Here is an 18,811-nt window from a genome sequence, read left to right as displayed (position 1 = left end):
TCAGATGGCCACGCTGTTGGGAATCCGGTCTGGGGACAAGTAGTAATATGGCAGTTTCTTGTTCTTGTTGCGCTCAGCGATCACACTGACGATGGTGTCAAGGTTCTTGCGGAATCTGGCCATGGCTTCCTTTACTGGCTTCTCAATGAAATGCTCCTCCGGGTACATGCCCAGGAATAACTGAGGGCCCAGACATGAACAGACAGGTTAATCTGCAAAGAGGCTATGTAAATTGACAGGCTTTGTCGGATCTCCAGACTATCTTTGGAAGGTGATAAAAGGAAGATGTGCTCATCTTCCCATCTCCACCCTCTGTTGCCTGCTGAGTGCTCTGGGAATGCTCCTGGACTTACAGATAAATGGGAAAAATAACTTCCCTGCTGCACATTGGCTGTGAGGACCTGTAGTGATGCCGTGAATGTGGAGGCTATTGGTGGCCCTGGCTGTGGCGGGCACTCCTACCTTCCCATTTGGGCTGCAAGCAGCAGGGCACAGGGACCAGTGCTGGCCACCTCTCCAACCCAGGATGGCCACAGTGCTGGGGGGTGATGTGCTCATTTGCACACTCGCACATGGCTGCATATTAAAATTAGCCGTATCTTAACAACCATGTTGGACTTTTAAGATTGGAAAGTTTCACAACCAGGACTGGAAAGGTATGGGAGAAATATCATATGCTATGATAGGATCTTGAATTTAGTTGTGGAGAACCTCACCAGGTCCCCAAGGGAAACCTGCCTACCGGAATACCTCAGGGGGCATCTCAGGAGCTTTCACAGATGACTGCTGTGCACTCATGCCCCCACCAACCCTGTCCAGGCTCAGCCTGAGGCCCTCATGGGTGCTTCCAGCTTTGGAAGTCAGGATTCATAGCCTGCAGGTGTCCATCCTGAGCCCTGAATCACAAGCTGGGGTAACCTGTCAGCCAGAACAGGTGGGAAATCCTCCCCCTCACCTCATTGTCCTGGAACTGGCTCAGTGCCCACACTGCACCCAGATGCCAACAGGAGCGACCACGGTCTGGCAGTGTATCCACGATCTGTTCAATGGTGACCACACCTTTGGCTGTTGGTGGTGGGGCCCTCATGGTTGGGGGGGCGTTAGGAATCCAGGAGCACCAGTCATACTGCAGGGACATCCACCAACACAAGTGGGTGCCCCCACAACCAGCTGCAAGCCACTGTGACCCATACCCACACCTCCCAGACCAGACCAGTCTTCTTCCCGCGACTCCACTTCCCTCTTTTGCAGTAACCGGGAAGACCGGTCAGAATCACTCTGGCTGGGCTCTGATTGGCACCCTCTGCTTAGTGGGTAGAATCCATGCTGGGAATGCCCAGCCCAGAAGGAAAGATTAGGAAGAGGGATGGCCCTGGCCCATCAATTGGGGTCAAGGTGGCCCTTGATTTCCTGCTTGCCCTGCTCTTGCCCACCTGGCCGAAGTTCACTGCTGCATGCTGGGCTGAGGCAGTGAAGATGACCACAGTCAAGTACTCCGACAGCTTCTCTCTGGTCTTGACCGACTTCGGGAAACCTGAGGTGGATCCAAGGACTGGCTGAGGCCTGGCATCCATGGAGGGATACCAGGCACCCACCCCCATTCCCACCCCAGTCGCTGGGCTTCCCCAACAAGTGCTGAAGGGCCCATGCAATGACAAGACCCACAGAGGGGGCAGAAGCTTGGCCCAATGTTCCAGATGTGGGCTCTCAGGGGCTGCAGGTAGCCCCCAATCGTCTGCATGAGGTATCTTCATGGGCAGGGTTCCCTTGGGGACCCCAGCATCACATTCCGTGGTCGATGCCCAGGGACAGCGTGCCCAAGGAAAGCAGAGATGCAGGGAGGAGCAGAAGAGAGACCCAGGAGCAGGGCTGTGGGCTGTCCCTACCTGACGCCTTCTTGCCCCGCATGCCGTACACGTAAACGTCCTTCACGAAATCCTGCAGCTCCTGGTCCTCCTCCACCACCTGGTCATCCTCATAGTAAATGCCTATCACCTCGGTGGTGAACCTGGCTTAGGATGAGGGGTGGGGCTAGGAGTGGGTGACCCAGCCAGGAACTACAGAACTGCACCCCAGGGCAGGATCCCACCGGTGACCCCCAACCTATTAAAGTTCAGATTTAGGCCATCCCCATCCCCAACAACCTCCCGCCTTTCCTCCAGCAATGCCCTGAGAAGGCAGGAATCTGGGTCCTGGCCCACTGAGTCAGCTGTCCAGGCACCTGATCAATGTCCACAACCCCCTCCTCCAGACCACTGCTCCTGCTGACAGTGGTGCCCGCAGCCCCGCATGCACTCACGTCTTGATGGCCTCCCACACCAGGAGCCCATCGTCCCGGTAGAAGTAGTAGGGGATATCTTCCTTGCTGTCCATGCCCCGAGCCCTGATGGACTCGGGGAAGCACAGGGAGGTGTAGGTCAGATCCTGCATGGCCCGCTGCACCATCTGCACATGCCCACCGCCCCCTGTGGCGTTGGCCTTGAGCGGGAGGGGAGAGAGAGCTGTGAGCTGAAGTCGGTTCCTACTCCCCCGCCATCCAGCCCCAGAGCTCACCGTAACCGTAAAGAGACTGAAAGCGCAGTGGTGCTCCCTGGCACAGAGGGGGCAAGCCCATAGGAGGGGTTTCCACTCAGAATGAGGTTACAGGGAAGAGCCACGGTCTGAAGAAAGGCAGAGGCTGTGGGAGGGCGGGGCAAGCTTCCTTCCCAGGAGGACAGTGGGGGCCGCTGGCAGAACGTGGAGCCTGGGCTCACAGGTTGCCCGTGACCTGATCTTTGGGCTAAAAAAAGGGGCTGATACCAGCCTCCAGGACCCACACAACTCCAGCTCTGCAAGGGCCTGTTGTGTGCTTAAGTGAGGGCTGAAGAAACGTACAAGGAGGAGTCCTGATCCCCAGCCCTGCTGCTGAGAGGTAGGCACACCTGCCGTCAGGCGTGCTGAGCAGTCAGGCTCAGAACCTTCGGAGGATGACTTGGGCACTGGACACGGGTCCACGTGGTCATCTGACTCAAACAGTGCCACTGTTGTGCCCTGGGCCTTTCTACTTGGGTGGGAGGTGGTAGCCACTGCAGGGGAAAGAGTCTGCAGCTCGTGTGAGCCAGCGTGCCAGTGCCTGGGGGGCATCACGTGAGTCCCATTTTAGGCTGAGACTCCCTCCCCCTATGTCCAGATATGTGGGGTAATGCATTTCCTTGCCAGCTGCAGCTGACTTGAGTGGGTTCTGTCCTTTGCAACCCAGCGGTTGAGCCTTAGTGATCATCTAGTGGGCTCTCCGTTGGGAGGTGCTGTGAGGGTCCAGGTGTGGTAAAGTGAGCCACAACACTGCGAGGTGCTTCCTGAGAGAATGTGAGGGGTGGGTGGGGACCCTAGGCCCCACTGCGGGGAAGAGTGGATTGGGGCACGGAAGAAGGAAGGAAGCACAGAGATGGGAAGACGGAGTGTGGGAGGTTGTGCTCAGAGTGATGGTGGCAAAGTGTGAGGAAAGACACAGGTCCCTGCTGTGTTAGAGGTAGGAAGTAGGTGCCAGGAGGCAGGGTCTACGCCCAGATGCCAGAGGAGTGGAGAGTGGAGGGGTGGAGGGGTGGAGGGGGGTGACAGACAACATGGAGGACTGGTGAACAGCAGGCTGTGCTCAGAAGGGGTGGCGGTGCTGGATAATGGCAGGCCCCCAGCCTCCCACCCCCATGATGCTGAGGGTCCTGGCCTCCGGAAAGGAAATGTGAAAGTCAGGTGGGGGGTGGAGGCTGAGGTTCTGGGAAGTGGGTGCCCACTTGGCTGGGCTCACCCCCCACCCCTGCATAGAGGGCTGGGAGGCTCTCACCTTGTCAAAGAGGCCATACTCGCAGATGAGCTGCTCCCGCGCCTTGGTGTTGATGGCGATGGTGAACCGTACGTGTGCCACCAGGAGCTGCGGGGAGGAACAGGAAAGACCTCAGAGGAGGCCCAGACCAGGTCTGTGCCTCGTCAAGTGCCCCAGGGACCCTCAGCACCGCCTAGCTCCAGTCTGCTGCGGAGGGATGAGCCCAGAGCTTGGGAAGTGCAGGGTGGCATGCTGGCTGTGGCTGCTGAGTAGTGGCTGGAGGTCTGGGGGATGCAGCTTTGATGCTCAGCAACATTGCTGATGGGAAAATGACAGTAATCAGTGCTTGTATTGAGCTTAACAGTGTGCTAGGCGCTGCTTTAAGTTCACTGAATTTATTAACTGGTTTTAATCCTGACACTCTAGTCCTACCAGGCAAGTATACTATTTGATTTTCTGTTTTACAGATGAGGAAACTGGGGCATATTGAGGCATTTTTAGCCTGCGTAACTCCAGCAGTAGGTGCCCATAAAATTCAGGGAGAAAGAAGGTCAGTAGCAGGGAGCGCTGCTACCTGAGATCAGACAAGCACTGGCCTCTTCAAAATCTGTTCCCGGACCAGCCAGGGCCCATGTCTCTCAGGAGCCAGCAAGCTCAGGGCTGCTTTCTTTCTTGGGGGGAGTTATGGTTCCCCCTGAGTATCTCCTTAGGGGTTCCTCTCTGCTGGCTACTTCTAGCTACAGCCTTATGGGATTGTCAGTGCCCCTCTTTCTTCCCACTATCACCCCACATCTGGATGTCCCCCACCAGGTGAGACAGTAGCTTGCAATACCTTGAAAATGGGGTGCACAGCAGGTAACTGGCGGTACATGGCAATGCCAAAAACTTCAGACACCAAATGTGTGCGCAGAAGGTGGGTGATGGTCTGGTGGACATGGAAGTCACTGGAACGCACCCAGATTTTGGCCAGAAGCCAATCATATTTTGCATCCGATGGGAGAAAAATGGGATTCTCGTCTCCTGGGACTTGATTGAGCTGATACATTGGAGAAAGAAAAATATATTGCAATATTTCGCTCCAGACTATAGTGATAGAAAAGCCTGGCCTGGTAGGAAATTCTGGAAGTTTTCAAATTTCTTATACAGTGATTAAATCACAAGAGGATCATGGAGGAGGAGAGAGGCCCCTTACTAACTGTGGGACCAGGGGCAACTTGCTGATCCTTTCTGAGCTCCAGTTCCACTCTCTGAAAGGAAGGGCTATGTTTACTCACCACCAGAGAAGCCCGGAGGGCCTAAGATGGGGACAAAGCATCAGCAAAGAGTGAGCAGGTGAGGTGCTGAGAGCACGCTGCTGTGGTGTTCCACCTGCCCCCTTCTCTTGCCTTCCTCATGTGCTCCCTCTGGGGTGCTGCCTACTGCTCTGACAGGTGCCTTTTGGTCTCCCACATTTCCCCCTCCGCTGCTCTTTCTTTAAATGCTGCTGTTTCCCTGGCTCTGACTTGGTGTTCCCAGTTTCCCTTCTTGCCCTCAACCACTTCCTTCAGTTTCCAGGGCTCTGGGGCCCTTACAAAGCAGTGTCCCAGGTCATCGTTCCTTGAGCCCAGACCTGTGACCAGGTACCTCTTAGAGTAGAGACAAGTCTGTTTTCTCTCCAGTTTCAACTACACACTGGCACCAGGTCATTTTTTTTTATATGCAAATCATGCCCTGTCAATTTCCTCCTTAATAGCATGTCAGGAAATAAATTCCCCAAACAGGTGAGCTGACTACTGCTGCCGTGTCCCTGCTTTTGGACCTCCCTGCCCACCAAGCTGCTAGGCCCCAGGCTCTCTGCCCATGACAATGGCCTCTGACATCCACTGTGCCCCCAGGTGCGGACAAGCTGATGTCATGGAAGCCTGCAAGGTAGGTGCTGCCAGTACCCTGTCTGGGGCCTCAGAAGTGTGGGCATTTAGTATGCATTTAGAATGCATTATCCCGACCAGAGGAGGAAAGAAGAAGAGCAGCAGTCTGGCTGCAGGAGCTGAGTGCAAGGGCTGGGTTGAAGAGGGTCTGGGAAGGGGCTGTGTGGTGTGCAGGCTCTTGAGAAGCTGATGTGGCTAGGAGGGTTGCCAGTGGTGAGAGGGGAGTTGTGGGGTGGGGCCTGCCTGAGTGGGCTCCTCAAGGTCATGCTAAGCATTTTGGGAGGTAGTTTCACTGCTTGTCTCTTCATTGAAAACAACTGTTCAATAGAAATACAATGCAAGCCACAGATGGACTTCGGAATTTCTAGGTAGCCACAGTAATGAGAATAAGAAGAAACAGGTGACGTTTATGTTAATAATGTGATTTTATTTTACCCAGTATGTCCAAAATATTATTTCAATCTGAAAATAACATTGAACTATTCCTATTTTACCTTCTTTTTGTTTTCATTCTAAGTCTTCAAAATCACCTGCGTAGTTTGCAGGCCCAGGTACTGACTGTGGTGGAATATTACCTGGGGTGCAGCTCAAGGCCGGCACGTAGGGGCGCTGTTCTCACTAGCTGATGGGAGGGCCCGCCTTTGTTTTTGGTCCACCTCAAGGGTCAGAAGTGATACCTCATTGTAATTTTAATTTGCATTCCCTTAACTCCTGATGAGATGGAGAGACTGTTTCCGTATGCTGATGACACATTTACATTTCCTTTTCTACCAACTCCCTATTCATGTTCCTACCAAATTTTTTTAATCAGGATGTTTGATTTTATCAATTTGAAGGAACTATTTATTTGTGTGTTAAATATATTCGTCACTTACCAGTCACTGTAGCACTCATTTCCCACAGCTTGTCATAATTTTGTTTATGATTTGATTTTAAAACATGACATTATCAAATATGCTTATCTTTCCTTTTATAACTTTTAAAAAATGAAGTACCATTATTTCACAACCTTGCTAATGTTCTGACAGCTAATGTTCTGACAGCTTCTCCCTTGGGGTGGTCACGGCCTCGCTCCCACACCCAGCACCCAGTCCTCACCACAGCTTTCTGTTCTTACTTAAAAAACTCCCCAGCACCTGATGGAGGACAAGAATAGGATAAAAAGAAACAAAAAACTGAAAAGGAGGTGCATTACAAGACCAGAAACCTGGCTCACACAAGGAGGTGGGGGTAGAAGAGATTAACATAGCTGTTGACACAGCTATGGAAACCAAGATCCTTCACAGCTTCCGAAACTAAGATCCTTAGGCGCAGACGACACAGGCGGAAACTAGTATCCTTAGGCGCTGACTAGTATCCTTAGGCGTGGACACCTAGATTACAAAGCATAACGTCCAAGCAGGTATCAAACTGCTGTCTAGAGCACAGGCCCAAGAGTAAAGATATGGAGATTGAGCCCATGTGGAATCTCCCGTCCCTTTCAGATTCTGCATAGTTATTCAAAATTAGCAACCAATGACAGCTCACAAGGAGCGAGCCCCTCCCAAAGAGAAGAGGAATAATATATCAGTGCAGTCTCTGCACTGGCTTGGGCTAGCACTCCCACTGCCCACCTGTGACTATGCAGGTTCCTCTTTTCACCAACTCTCTCCCTCTGCAGGGCGGCAGCTTCCTGCCTGCCAGTGACCTGTCAAGGCCACCAGCCTGCAACCATGCAGGCCTCTCTTAGCTAACCTGTGCCTTCTGGGGCAGCTCTTCCTGCCCACTTATGTCTATGCAAGTGTCTTTTACTCTTTTATCCCTTTCCCTAATAAACCTGCCCTTTAAATATAACTAATGTCTCTGTCTCGTGGAGAAACTCGCCTGGGAACTCCCCGCGTGTCGCTGAAACAGGAGGTCTGGTGAAACTTTTCCCAGAGTGGACCCAAGGACCCTGCACTCCAAACCCACAGATTCCAAAAACCACAACAGCACCCACATTCTACATTGTTCTAAATTCCCTTTTCCTTTTTTTCCTGATACCTTATTCTTTATCTGAAGTTTTGTAAATGGCGTGACATAAGGGTCCAGGTTAATTTTTTCCCTTATTTAAATTTAGGCGGTTGTGATAGCACCAGTGACAGTCCACCCCTTTTCACTGAGTTGAAATACCACCGTTGCTAGAATTAAGTTCTTATGAATGGGGGTCTATTTCTGGACCCCTCCCATCTGTCTGTCCTGATGCAGTGTCTGCTTTGGACAGTGACCTCACTTGTGCTCTATTATATCAAGCAAGGAAAGTCCTCCCTGGTTGGTATTTTTTTTTAATTTTGATTTTCCTTGAACATTTCTTTTAATATATGAATCTTTGAATTCTTTAATTTGTTTTTTTCACCTTCCTATTTACCTGCTCCCCCCTTGGCAAACCCGATGAAAACCCGATGAAAATCTCAATTGGAAGTACACTAAGTTTGTGTGATAGAAATTGATTGAATTGATGTTTTATGGCATAAAGTTTTTTATTCAATATAAAGCATTTGTGAAGATTTTATCTTACAGCTTTTAAAATGATTTCATATTTAAAAGTGAACAGTGATGTAAAATACATATAAATAAAAAAATAAAAAAATATTTCATAGATTTTCTTTATATGGATATTATATTTTATGAAGAAAAGCTGTTGATATTTTTATGGAGTATATTTATCAATATCTCTCAAAGAACCAGATTTTGGATTTATGACCCTTTAGGTTTTCATTTATGTGGTTCTTTATAGTTAGCAAAGTTTCTATTGCAAGGAGGAAGACATTTAGGAACATTCTGTGACTTGCTGAAGGTTCCATGGCCTGCTAGCAAGTGGCAGAGCTGGGACATAACCCAGACTGGAATCCAGGACAGTGTAAGGAGGTCCTGCCAGTGGCAAATGTCCCTCCAGTGTCTTCTTGCTTCTTTCACATCCCTATCCCTTTACTTTTGCTTTAATTTCTTAAGGATATGGTGTCTCTCTGATAACAAGCTGAGAGTTTCTGTGGGGGGGAGACAAATTCCAGAGAATTGGGAGATGGGCTGGAGGTGGGGGGTTGCCCACAGACTCTGGAGTCAGATGGTGTGACCCAGTTCTGCTGACTAAGTGCACCTGTGTCTCAGTTTCCTTATCTGTGTAAATCGATGGATGGTTGTAGTGATGATTTTGTGAATAAAAGCAGGCCTGGTCTGAAGCCTTGAAGGCCCAAGATTTCAGAATTCAGAATTTTAATAATTTTAGCAGTGTGTATACTTCATTGTATGACACCTCTCTCCCTTGCCCTGAGCCTGAGATGACACAATATTTTATAATCCAATTTATTAGTATTTTTGCACTGATATATATGCATATCACATTGAATGGGACAAAATAGCTTCTCCTATTAGTTCAGAGTAAGTTTTGGTGCCAATGAATTTATTGCAAAGTTTTCAAAGACCTAGCAGTGTTAGAATTTTTGAGGTGTCAGAGTGAGGGTAAGGTATTGTGAATTATGCAGGTTAGCGCTTAGGATACTTTTGGTGACTGGTTAGGACCTGCAAAACCAGTTGCAGTTAGGCCCACAGCACCCAATGCCCAGTTCCTGACTGGTTCAAAGGAACATCAGCTGAATGCTCGCTCCTTGTCCCACACCTGTCCTGTCCTGGGTGTCTGGCTGTCTGCACACACGGCTCCCAGAGCCACAGTAGCCAGATGCTTTGAGGAAGCAGAGGGCAGCCAGAAATGGGAGAACTGAAACACAGCCCCCACCTTCCACTCCCCCAAGCCTCTTCCCTTTCTCCTCCTCCACCATCCTCAGTGGAAACAAGAACCCGTGGGCACTTGAAGGCAGCACAACATCCGGGCCTGATGTGGTTCCTAACCCCAGGCCCCACCTTGTCCCACAGTGGCCCCAGCCTTCAGCTCATTTCATAGCATCACCTGCCTAGTCTTATTTTGACTTGGGGCCCCTCATCAGGATATTGAGGTTGAGGGGCACAGTGTGTTATCCCAGGGAAGCTCCTCTTGTAGAGCCTGTCATCCTGCCTGCAATTTTTTAAGTGCGTCTTTGGGAGTGGAGCCCTTTCTGCCCCTGGTAGACATTCCTCTCCATGGCTGGCAGGAAGCCCTAAGTTCCTGTTTTTCCTGTCCAACTGGCAGCAGATGTGACCCTCCTTCAGAAGGTTTGGACAGAGCCACCCAGGAAAGAAGCCGGGCTAGGCAGCCTACCTGGATGGCAATGGGGACAATCTTGTTGGCCAGATTCTTGTACAGCAAGCAGATGGGGGCGGCCAGGAACTGCAGCGTGCAGGGGTCTGTTTTGTTGGCATCGATGCCGTCCAGCAGCTGAAAGTCCACGATGAAAATGTTCCCTTGCTGCCGGGAGTGGGGGGTGGGGAGGGGGTGAGAGGAAATATGTCCAAGTCAGTTTCAGCCAGAGATGACCCAAGTCGAAGTCCCAGAGGGAGGAACAGGCGGCTTTGGAGGCCCCATCACCTCAGTGGGGTACAGAGTTTATAGATCTTCTGTCCTCCGATTCAAGGACTTATTCACATTACATTTTCACAGGTTGCGGTGGTGTTTATGGTAAGGGGAAGGAATGGCACTGGCCAATACCTCATCAGTTATAGTGAAATCTGCTTGGCCCTTAGGAAAGATGTTGAAAGAGCACCCAGAGTGGCAGTTTCATACAAAGAAAGCAGATGGAGTTTAGATGAAATAGATGACAGAAGTCAGATGCCGAAGAGTGAGGCTACAGGCCTCATTTATTTAAGGTGCAAAAATGGGCAAACTCCTGTCAGAGTGAAGTTGAGGGTGACCCCTGGGGATTGAGATGGAAAGAGCAGGTCTTCAGGGGTGGGAGGGGCAAGGGTGTCTGTAGAGGTGAATTCTACAGAGGAAGAGTCTATAGCATCACTAGGGGTGTTTAGGGTGGAGAGGTGCTCTTCAGGCGCAGGGGGCGTCTGCTGGGGCTGGGAGGGGGAGAGAGTGGTGCGCTCTGTGTTCTGTCTGAGACCCTGGCATGGTGGAGTGACTCGGTGAAAACTCATGGACCTGACACTTCTTGCTCTTGCCCTTTTCATGTAGTTCTTATACTTCAGTACAAAACCAAAGGTGCCTGGGGATAGGGGAAGCTAGAAAGCTACACTTTGCAGATTAGCCTTGAGTCCTCCAGAAAGAGAACAATCTGAAAGCAGGGAGAGTTCCTTTAGCCAATTTGGGGCCTGCTAAAGCAAGAATTCTGGGTAGAGGGTAAGTGGTGCTTCTTCTGAAGTCTTTATTTTGAACAAAAATAATGGTTGTATTCCAGGTGGCGGAGAGCATTCTGGCTGCAATGTGGCAGTGGGCAGGTCAGTTATCCTCCAGTGAGAGGCATGTCCACAGCTCTGCCTGCAGGGGGCGCCCTGAGGCCACTGAGTACATGCTTCATGAGTCCAGCTCAGGGAGACCAAGGAAGAAGGATGAAGAGCTCAGAGCCTGGCCACCCCCACCTCCCTTCTCCTTTTCAGGTACAGAGGACCTAGGCATCTCCTGATGTCTGGGATGTGCCCTGAGCAGTTTGCCTGGGATACATGGGGGAGGGAAGGGGATCTGGCCCTCCAGGGTAGAGGATGAGTGGGGAGAGGCTGGTGCCAGGACAACACATGACATGGCCCCTTCAGACACCTTGTCAAGAAAGTGGGAACGCACGGGCTGGCCATTTATGGGGCGGGCTGGACTTCTGCCAGGGGCTGGACAATTGGGCTTTCAGAGCAGAAGTGATCAGCAGTGATTACTGAGCAGAAGGAATGGTCACGAGTCAATTCTTGGGAGCACCAGGTTAGTTAACATGGTGAAGGATTGGCTAGACGGAGGCCCTGGAGTCCAGGACTGGGACCCATAAGGCCTGGGATTTGGGCCTGTGTCTAGGGAATTTCCATTATTCTAAACTATCGCCTTTCTTTGGGTCTCAATTTCATTCTTCTAGAAAATAAGGGGGCCAACTCTAGCTCTCAGTTCTGACATCCTAGGGTTTTGCAGTGGACACTGGCACTCTTGTCTGGTGTCCCTGTTCTCTCCTTTTAGCCGGCAGATTCCATTCTCCTGGCAATAGCGATTGATCCATGGGATTATCGCACCACTCAAAGTGGGCCCATGAATCTTGCTGTAGGTGAAATAGGGACAATCTGGGAGTGGGCAGGTATTCACTCAACTGGTGGAAGGTAAGTCTGAAGCCGTTGCTGATCATCTTTATCCCTATTTAAGGAGATCCTCCTAAGAAAAAATTCAATAGAGGGAGAAAATTAAATATGGATATGTGATGTCAGTGAATCATCTGAGTCTGGACCCACCTACGTCTAAGTTAGTTAGCTCTGCTTCATCGTGTTGCCTGAGCCAATGAATTTCTTAGATTAAGTCAGCATTAGTTTTTGTGACTTGAAACCAAAAATAATCCCATTACACAGTCTAAGAAAAAAACAGTGTTGAAGAGTTGTAACAATGAATCAGGGATAGGATCTCACTAGTCATGTTCCCCCCCCCCCCGCCAATAATCACACAAGTAAAGATTAAAGGTGAAAGTCAGAGGGAGCTCTTTAAATTATTGATATTAATACTGAAAATATTGATATTATGTTCCTAAATGTCACCCTCAACTCCTTCTTTGTTGGACAAGATGGTTTTCATAAGGACACAGAAAAGGGAAGAGGTCACTTTACCAAGGGTAGCTGATTTTGCCATCAGTCAGACAGACAAGTCTGGAGATAGCAGCCTGGGGACAATCTGGGAGTGGGCCAGCAGGAAGTGGTTTCGGCTGCACAGAGCGTGACCCAGCCATTGGAGCTAGGCCTTGGCTGCTACCCCAACCAACCAGGTCCTACCTCGACCTCTTGCTCCAATGTGAGCTGCCGCTCTAGGCTGCACTCCACCATCTCTGTGGTCACCGGGAGCTTCGCTGGCAGTTTTGTGCAGCGCTGGATCAACACGGGATTGCAGCCGTTCAGGAACTGGTAGCCGAACATGAGGTCTTCCTGCCAGTGTTTCATGACCCTGTCTACAGGGAGAGGATCACAGCTTCGTCTGAGCTCTGTGTGGGGGCGGCCCAGGCCATGGAACCCCTGACTCTGGCCAACCCCCATAGTCTCTGCTGTTCCCTTCTTCCAGGCACTCTCAGGGCAGCTGGCTGACCACAGACTCCACCTGTCATGCCCACTGCTTGTCCCTGCCCATCACTGGGTCAGGCCATGGCCATACCCCTTCCTTTCTGAGTTCAGCACTTCTAGGGGCACCCCTTTTTCAAGGACAAAACCAAAAATGGGATTGTTGCATCAAACCAAAACTCTTCTGCACAGCAAAGGACACTCAAGGCTATCTGCAAGAATCTGCAAGAAGCAGAGTGAAAAGTTAACCTATGGAATGGGAGAAAATATTTGCAAACCATATAGTGATATTTGTGAAGAGATAAAATTCCAAAACATATCAGGAACTCCTTCAACTCAATAGCAAAAAGCTCCCTAATAATCCAATAAAATGGGCAAAGAATAAATATTTGTCCAAAGAAAACATCCAAATGGCCAGGAATTGTATGAAAAAATGTTCAAAGTCATTAATCATCAGGGAGATGCAAATCAAAAACCACCCTGAGATATCATCTCATACCTGTCAGGATGGCTGTTATTAAAAAAACAAAACGAAACTAAAGACAGTGTTAGTGAGGATGTGGAGAACTTGGAACCCTGCACACTACTGGTGTGCATTTCTCCTGTTCATTTCAACACAAGTCATAAGAACCAAGATGTAGAAACAACCGAAATATCCATTTACAAAAGAACAGACAAAGAAAATGTGTTGTGTCCATGCAGTGGGAAACTATTTAGCCTGTAAAAGGAAAATTCACATTATGTGACATGAATGAACCTGGAGGCCATTATGCAAAGTAGTAAGTTCTGCAAGGTTTTTAAAGTGGTCAGGGTAAAATGGTGGTTGCTAGGGGCGGCGAGGGACGTAAATGGGAAGTTTCTGATCAATGACCATAATGTTTCAGTTAAACAAGTTGAGTAAAGGCTGAGGTCTGCACTACAACATTGTACTTGCAGGGAAAAAAGGTAACTCAGGTCCTTTGCCCAGGATATCCTGAGGGGAGTGAGGGGGTGGGGTGTGGGGGTCTGAGTGGGGGTATATGGGGAAGGAGTCCGAGGATAGGAGAGAAGGGGAGCAGTGGAGGGAGAGGGATTTGCTGACAAAGGCAGTTTTCCCTCATGTGCTTATTTCATTCCTGTGTCCTTATCTTTCTGTTGCTGTGCCGTCCTTCCTGTGCCGCTGGATGCTGTTGCTTTACCAAACACAGGCTTGTCCCAAGGGTCCTGATATTGCTTTTAGGTTCATGCTTAAAAAGCGAGTTCAATTCTGCCTTATTCTGCTTGGAAACATCATGATCAACTGAGGTGGACAAAACATTCTCAAATTTTGGAGACTGTTGGTATGAAATGAGGGTGATGGTTCTCAACCTTGAATGTCGAGGAGGAGAAGCCCTGGGGTGATGTGGTCACCAGTGAAGCAAACTGCATGGGGCAGGGGTGCCCACTGGGTGCTGGGAGATCTGGATACTCAGCCTGGACCTTCCTGGTGCTGGAGCCGAGCGGGCAGCCCTTTCCAATTCCCCAGGCAGGTCTGACAGGAAAATGATCTCCCCCCGGCTATGCCCACAAGAGCCCCCAAGGCCACACTCACCAGAAATAGTGTTGCTGATCTTGACGAAGATTTTCTCAAAGTCAGGGAAGTCATTCCAGGAAGACTGGAACATGTGCATGAAGCGGTTGATGAACAGGTTCTCCATCCTGCAGACCAGGGCCTGTGTTACTCCCAGGATGTGCTCTGGCCTTGCCTCCCTCTTCTTAGCCCCTTCTTCCTGCGGTCTCCTTGCAAATCTACCCAGCCCAGGGCAGCTCCAACGGGGCAGCTAATTGGCCTGGTAGAACTAGGATGGAAACTGGCACCCACTGCGTCTCTCCTGTGATAGTGGCTGCTCTGCTAGAGTTCCAGAACAGCCTAGCATGCCTCTAATCCCACTCTTGTGTGCTTTGTCCAGGTACTCATTCATTCATTCATTCATTCATTCATTTGTTCATCAAGCTTTTGCTGCCCCTGTGCCGTGCAAGCTTCCAGGGGCAGGGAGCCACATCTCCCCTGCAGCGGCTCTGTCTGGCCCCTGGATTTTGGGGGCAATGAGCAGTACAATAGAGGTTAACACTCAGCTACTTTCTGCCTAACCCCGGCTAGCAGCCCAGTGCTGAGAAGGACCGTTTTCAAATGTTCATCCCACAGGATAGCAGAATAACCCAGGGCAGGAGCTTGATAAATTCAAAATGCAGGCTGTAGACAATAAGGAGTGAGAGCTGAGTGGCCTGGGCAATCCAGAAGCTGCTTGGAGAAGGCGAAGAAGAGGGGAGAGGCTTCCCAGGCTTCCCCTAAGCATCGCATAGGACAGAAGGTTACAGAATTCTGGCCTGGACTCCTACAGCATGGTATACCAGCCCTCAGATTCTCTGGCACACTCGCATCTGAAATAACAGTTATCCCACCTCCTCCCTGAGCCAGTGCACACGCGCCCACTCCTCCCGCAGGCCTGCGGCCTGCTCTGCCCTGTGCACCTCCTGACTTGGAGCTTATGTTGTGTGGTTCCCTCGGCCTGGAATGCCCTGCACTGCGCTTGTGGGATAAGTGTATCTGGAGGGCTCTCCTGGTGTACTCCAGCCCTCCTGCGATTTCAGATCCCACTGCCTCTTCCCCTGACCTGTGCATTTATGTGGCTGCCCTCTACCTGGACTGCCAGGAGGGCAACAGGGGTGGGGGTGGGGTTCTGCATTGCTGAGTGCTGAGGCTGAGCCTCAGGGCTAGAAGGCACAGGCATGGGTTTTGCCCAAGAGGCATAGGGGACATTGTTCATGGTGTTCCTCAAGCGGGCTGTCCTTCCTGCCCACCCACCCCCAAAAGGTGAAGGGCAGAGCTGGCCCCTTCCACAGGAGGTGGTTTTAATGCACTAGTCCAGCACCTGGCCCTCACCCCTGGGCGGCAGGCTGGCTAGGGGCTGAGTGTTGGCATGGGAAGGTTTGGGAGTCACAAAGCCTCCTCCTGCCCTCCCTGACCCAGCAGAGTCAGAGGATTGAAGTTTGGGTGTTTTGTTCAGAGAGAACCTGGCTGATGGGGACAAAGGCTCTGGAGGGGTCACCTGTGAACAGGATGAGGGCAACAGTCCACGGGACCAAGGGCGGGACTCCACAGACAAGCAGGTGGGGGTCCCCTTGGCCCTGACAGGCTCAGGAAAGGCACCGGGACAGAACAGCCCTCCCATGCCACCTGCTTAAAGACTCCTTGCAGTCCTTTCTCACTCAGCAAGTGGGTCTCTCCTTTGTTCTCTCTGCCCTGGGACTGCTAGAGACCCATGGGCTTGGCGGAGGTGGCTGGGGCCATGAAGCCTGTGATCTCTGTGAATTGGGAGAATTAGCTGCTTGCAGGTTACTGAGAGGCTGACACCTGAAGGTTCTGGAGCATAGCCTGGGTAGTGGTGACTGAATACAGCAGGCTCTTAGCACCTCGAAGCTGGAGAATAATGCTGCATCAGCTTCCAATTGTGGCTGGCATCTTCTCTTTTCCTCCAGCCCCTGAAGGGGAAGGAAAAGTGCCTTGTGTGCTGACCAGGGAGGGTGCCGCAGCCTTCCCGCTGCCAGGCAGGCCCTGGGCCAGGAATTCTCAGCCAGAGCTGCTTTCAGTCTTATTTCCTCTTTCCTCACTCACGGTCCACAGCCCTCTTCCTCTGCCTCCCTTGTCAGCTGAGTATCTCGGGACAGAAACTCTTGTTAAAATAGAGAGGTAAACCTCATCGAGACTGTGTCAGTCTGTGTGGAAAAGGACTTAATTCTGGGGGAAGACAGGCCTTCCTGGGCCTCTCCAGTCCCCACAGACCTGAGCAAGGCTGAGCATTAGAAGGTACCCAGGAAAGAGGTCCTGGGTCCAGGATGCCCCGAGGTCCAGGCTGGCCTCCCTTATCGAGGGATCTCGTGGGGTTGAGGAGTGAGTCACCGGCCCTCACATGGGCCACAGTATTCCTAGCTGGGTCCCTTTGACCTTCAACCCTAAGGCTGGCATGGAAAACAGCAGAAGCCACAGGTCCAGGAAGAAGTGAGTTAGGAGGAAAACATTTGCATGTCATCTACAGGCAAAATATTTCCAGATATTTATAGATAACCAAGCATAATAGGGTCTTTAAGATCTGTTACTGCATGAGGAGGAATCTGTTCATGGTGACATAGCCAGGTAATGGCACAGCCAGGCAGAAGCTGGTGCTAAAGTGCCGGCACAAGCTCATTTCCTTTGTTTCTCTGGCTCCTTTCCCTCTAACATCGTCTCCATTTTCCATGGCACAGTCTTGCTGTTTGATATGGGGGCAAGGCTTACTGAAGAGGATGAGGATGGGCCAAGTTCCAGACATGACTTGGAGGAAACATGTCATCAGTTACCCAGAAGTGGCTTGGAAACAGAGCTGCCCACAACTGGGAGGTTCGTCAAGGCCACCTTGACGACCCAACAAGTTTCAGTTTCCCATGGGCAAGCCCATGTTTATCTGCAGGCAGGGTGGCCTGGCTATGGCTTTAGCCACTGGGACACAGGCCAGGTCCTGGCTCTGCCTCTGCGGGCTTATGTCTGTCTGTCAGGAATTGTTGACCCAGAGGAGACAGTCAGGCCCAGCTGGGTATGGTTTCCCCATCAGAACCCTAGGAGGTTGGACCTTTGAGACTTAGCGCCTCCATGCTGGGGTCTGGACACAAGAATCCCGGATGGGGCTGGGAGCTCTTGCGCAAGCCCAGGCCACGGTGAGAGAGAGCAGCTGAGATGGGAGCTTTTAGGGTCTGGCCTAAAGTCCCGGGCCTCTCACATCCTAGCCATGTGGTCTTGGGCATCTCTAACTTCTCTCTGACTCCGTCATCATGAGCAATAGGCATTGCCCCTGACTCCGAGGACTGGCATGAAATGTGGGAAGCATTGACACATAAACAGAGTTCAATAAATATTAGCAACTAGTAGCTTGACAATCACTTATTACTAATATTAAAGCCACGGTGCTCTGGGAGGCCAGTGGGAGAGTTCATAACCCGGCCCGCCGTGCTTCTACCCGCTCCTTTCCCTTGGAGGCTTCTGACAATTCATTCCCTTTCTTCACACCCAATTCACAGAAGAGTCTTCAACCATGACTCCTCTTTGCCTCGTCTCCTCTCTGCCCCCACAGTGCTCTCACCCAGGGCACTGATGACTTCCAAGTGACTCCACCCAAAGGATCTTTCTGATCAGCCCCAAACTTCCTGATCTCTCTGAAGCATCTGAAAGCCAACCCCTCTCTTCTTGACACTAAAATGCTGAGCCTCCTGGACTTGTCTTGCTTCAAACCCCTGTTTGCCACCAACTTCCTTCAAGGTGCAGCCATATATGTAGTTTTGTCCAACCTCCAAAATGCAGCAGGCAGTCTGTTTGGAGCTGTCAGACATCACCACCCCCGTTCTGGTCCTCTGCCCCTTGCCTTTCTCTCGCCTGTCTCTGGAAGGGTTTGCCTCAGTGCTCACTGAGGCTCTGTGCTTCGCCTCAAGCTGCATGTCCCACTGTCCCCAGACCCTTGCCATCACAGGCAGTTTGGGGCACTCACCCTCAGCATGCCAACAAACTGAACTCACCTTGCCCTCCACACCTCTTCTTCCCCAGCATCCCCTTTTGATGACCACCCCATCTCCCCTACAAGCCAGAGGCGTAATGGCAAGGATTTCCCTGGGTTCTCTCAGCCTTTCTGCACAGTGACCTGAATTCCAACTGAATATCCCACATCACATCCTGCCCTCTTCCCTGTCTTCATTCAGCCTCTTCCCCACCTCCGAGCTCTCACATCTAACCCTCAGAAGCTGCCAGAGGCGCCTGTGGTCTTACATTGCCAACTCTTACTGAATGTTGAAATCCAGGCCGGCAGAGGTGAACGCAGGTCACAGCAGCATTGCTGATGCTGCTTTCCCAGGACCACCCCTGTGGGGTGCCCCTGTGGCCCCAGGGAGAAGGATTCTCCTTTAAGGAGCTGCCTTCCCTCCATCTCATCCAAGGAAATGTGCA

General features: G+C 51.0%; 1 protein-coding gene across 4 annotated transcripts in view; it reads right to left on the bottom strand.

Annotated features, from left to right (window-relative positions):
* Positions 1–18,811, bottom strand: part of ALOX5 (arachidonate 5-lipoxygenase) — a gene marked incomplete at both ends in the record, with an annotated part of 40,594 nt that continues 21,783 nt past the window's right edge. The window contains 10 exons of one of the 4 annotated variants that reach the window (XM_084245115.1): positions 1–180; positions 956–1,126; positions 1,434–1,534; positions 1,887–2,008; positions 2,300–2,478; positions 3,821–3,907; positions 4,632–4,835; positions 9,917–10,063; positions 12,547–12,719; positions 14,396–14,502. In XM_084245115.1, coding sequence (XP_084101241.1) covers positions 1–180; positions 956–1,126; positions 1,434–1,534; positions 1,887–2,008; positions 2,300–2,478; positions 3,821–3,907; positions 4,632–4,835; positions 9,917–10,063; positions 12,547–12,719; positions 14,396–14,502 — 1,471 coding nt within the window. The remainder of the gene's footprint in view (positions 181–955; positions 1,127–1,433; positions 1,535–1,886; positions 2,009–2,299; positions 2,479–3,820; positions 3,908–4,631; positions 4,836–9,916; positions 10,064–12,546; positions 12,720–14,395; positions 14,503–18,811) is intronic. The other 3 variants (XM_084245116.1, XM_084245117.1, XM_084245118.1) reach the window with 3 other exon arrangements.

This window comes from Talpa europaea, assembly GCF_964194135.1.
Source record: "Talpa europaea genome assembly, chromosome: 10".
NCBI classification, from domain to species: Eukaryota; Metazoa; Chordata; class Mammalia; order Eulipotyphla; family Talpidae; genus Talpa; species Talpa europaea.
The sequence above is the reverse complement of the archived record's forward strand: the minus strand, read 5'-3'. Positions and strand labels throughout refer to the sequence as shown.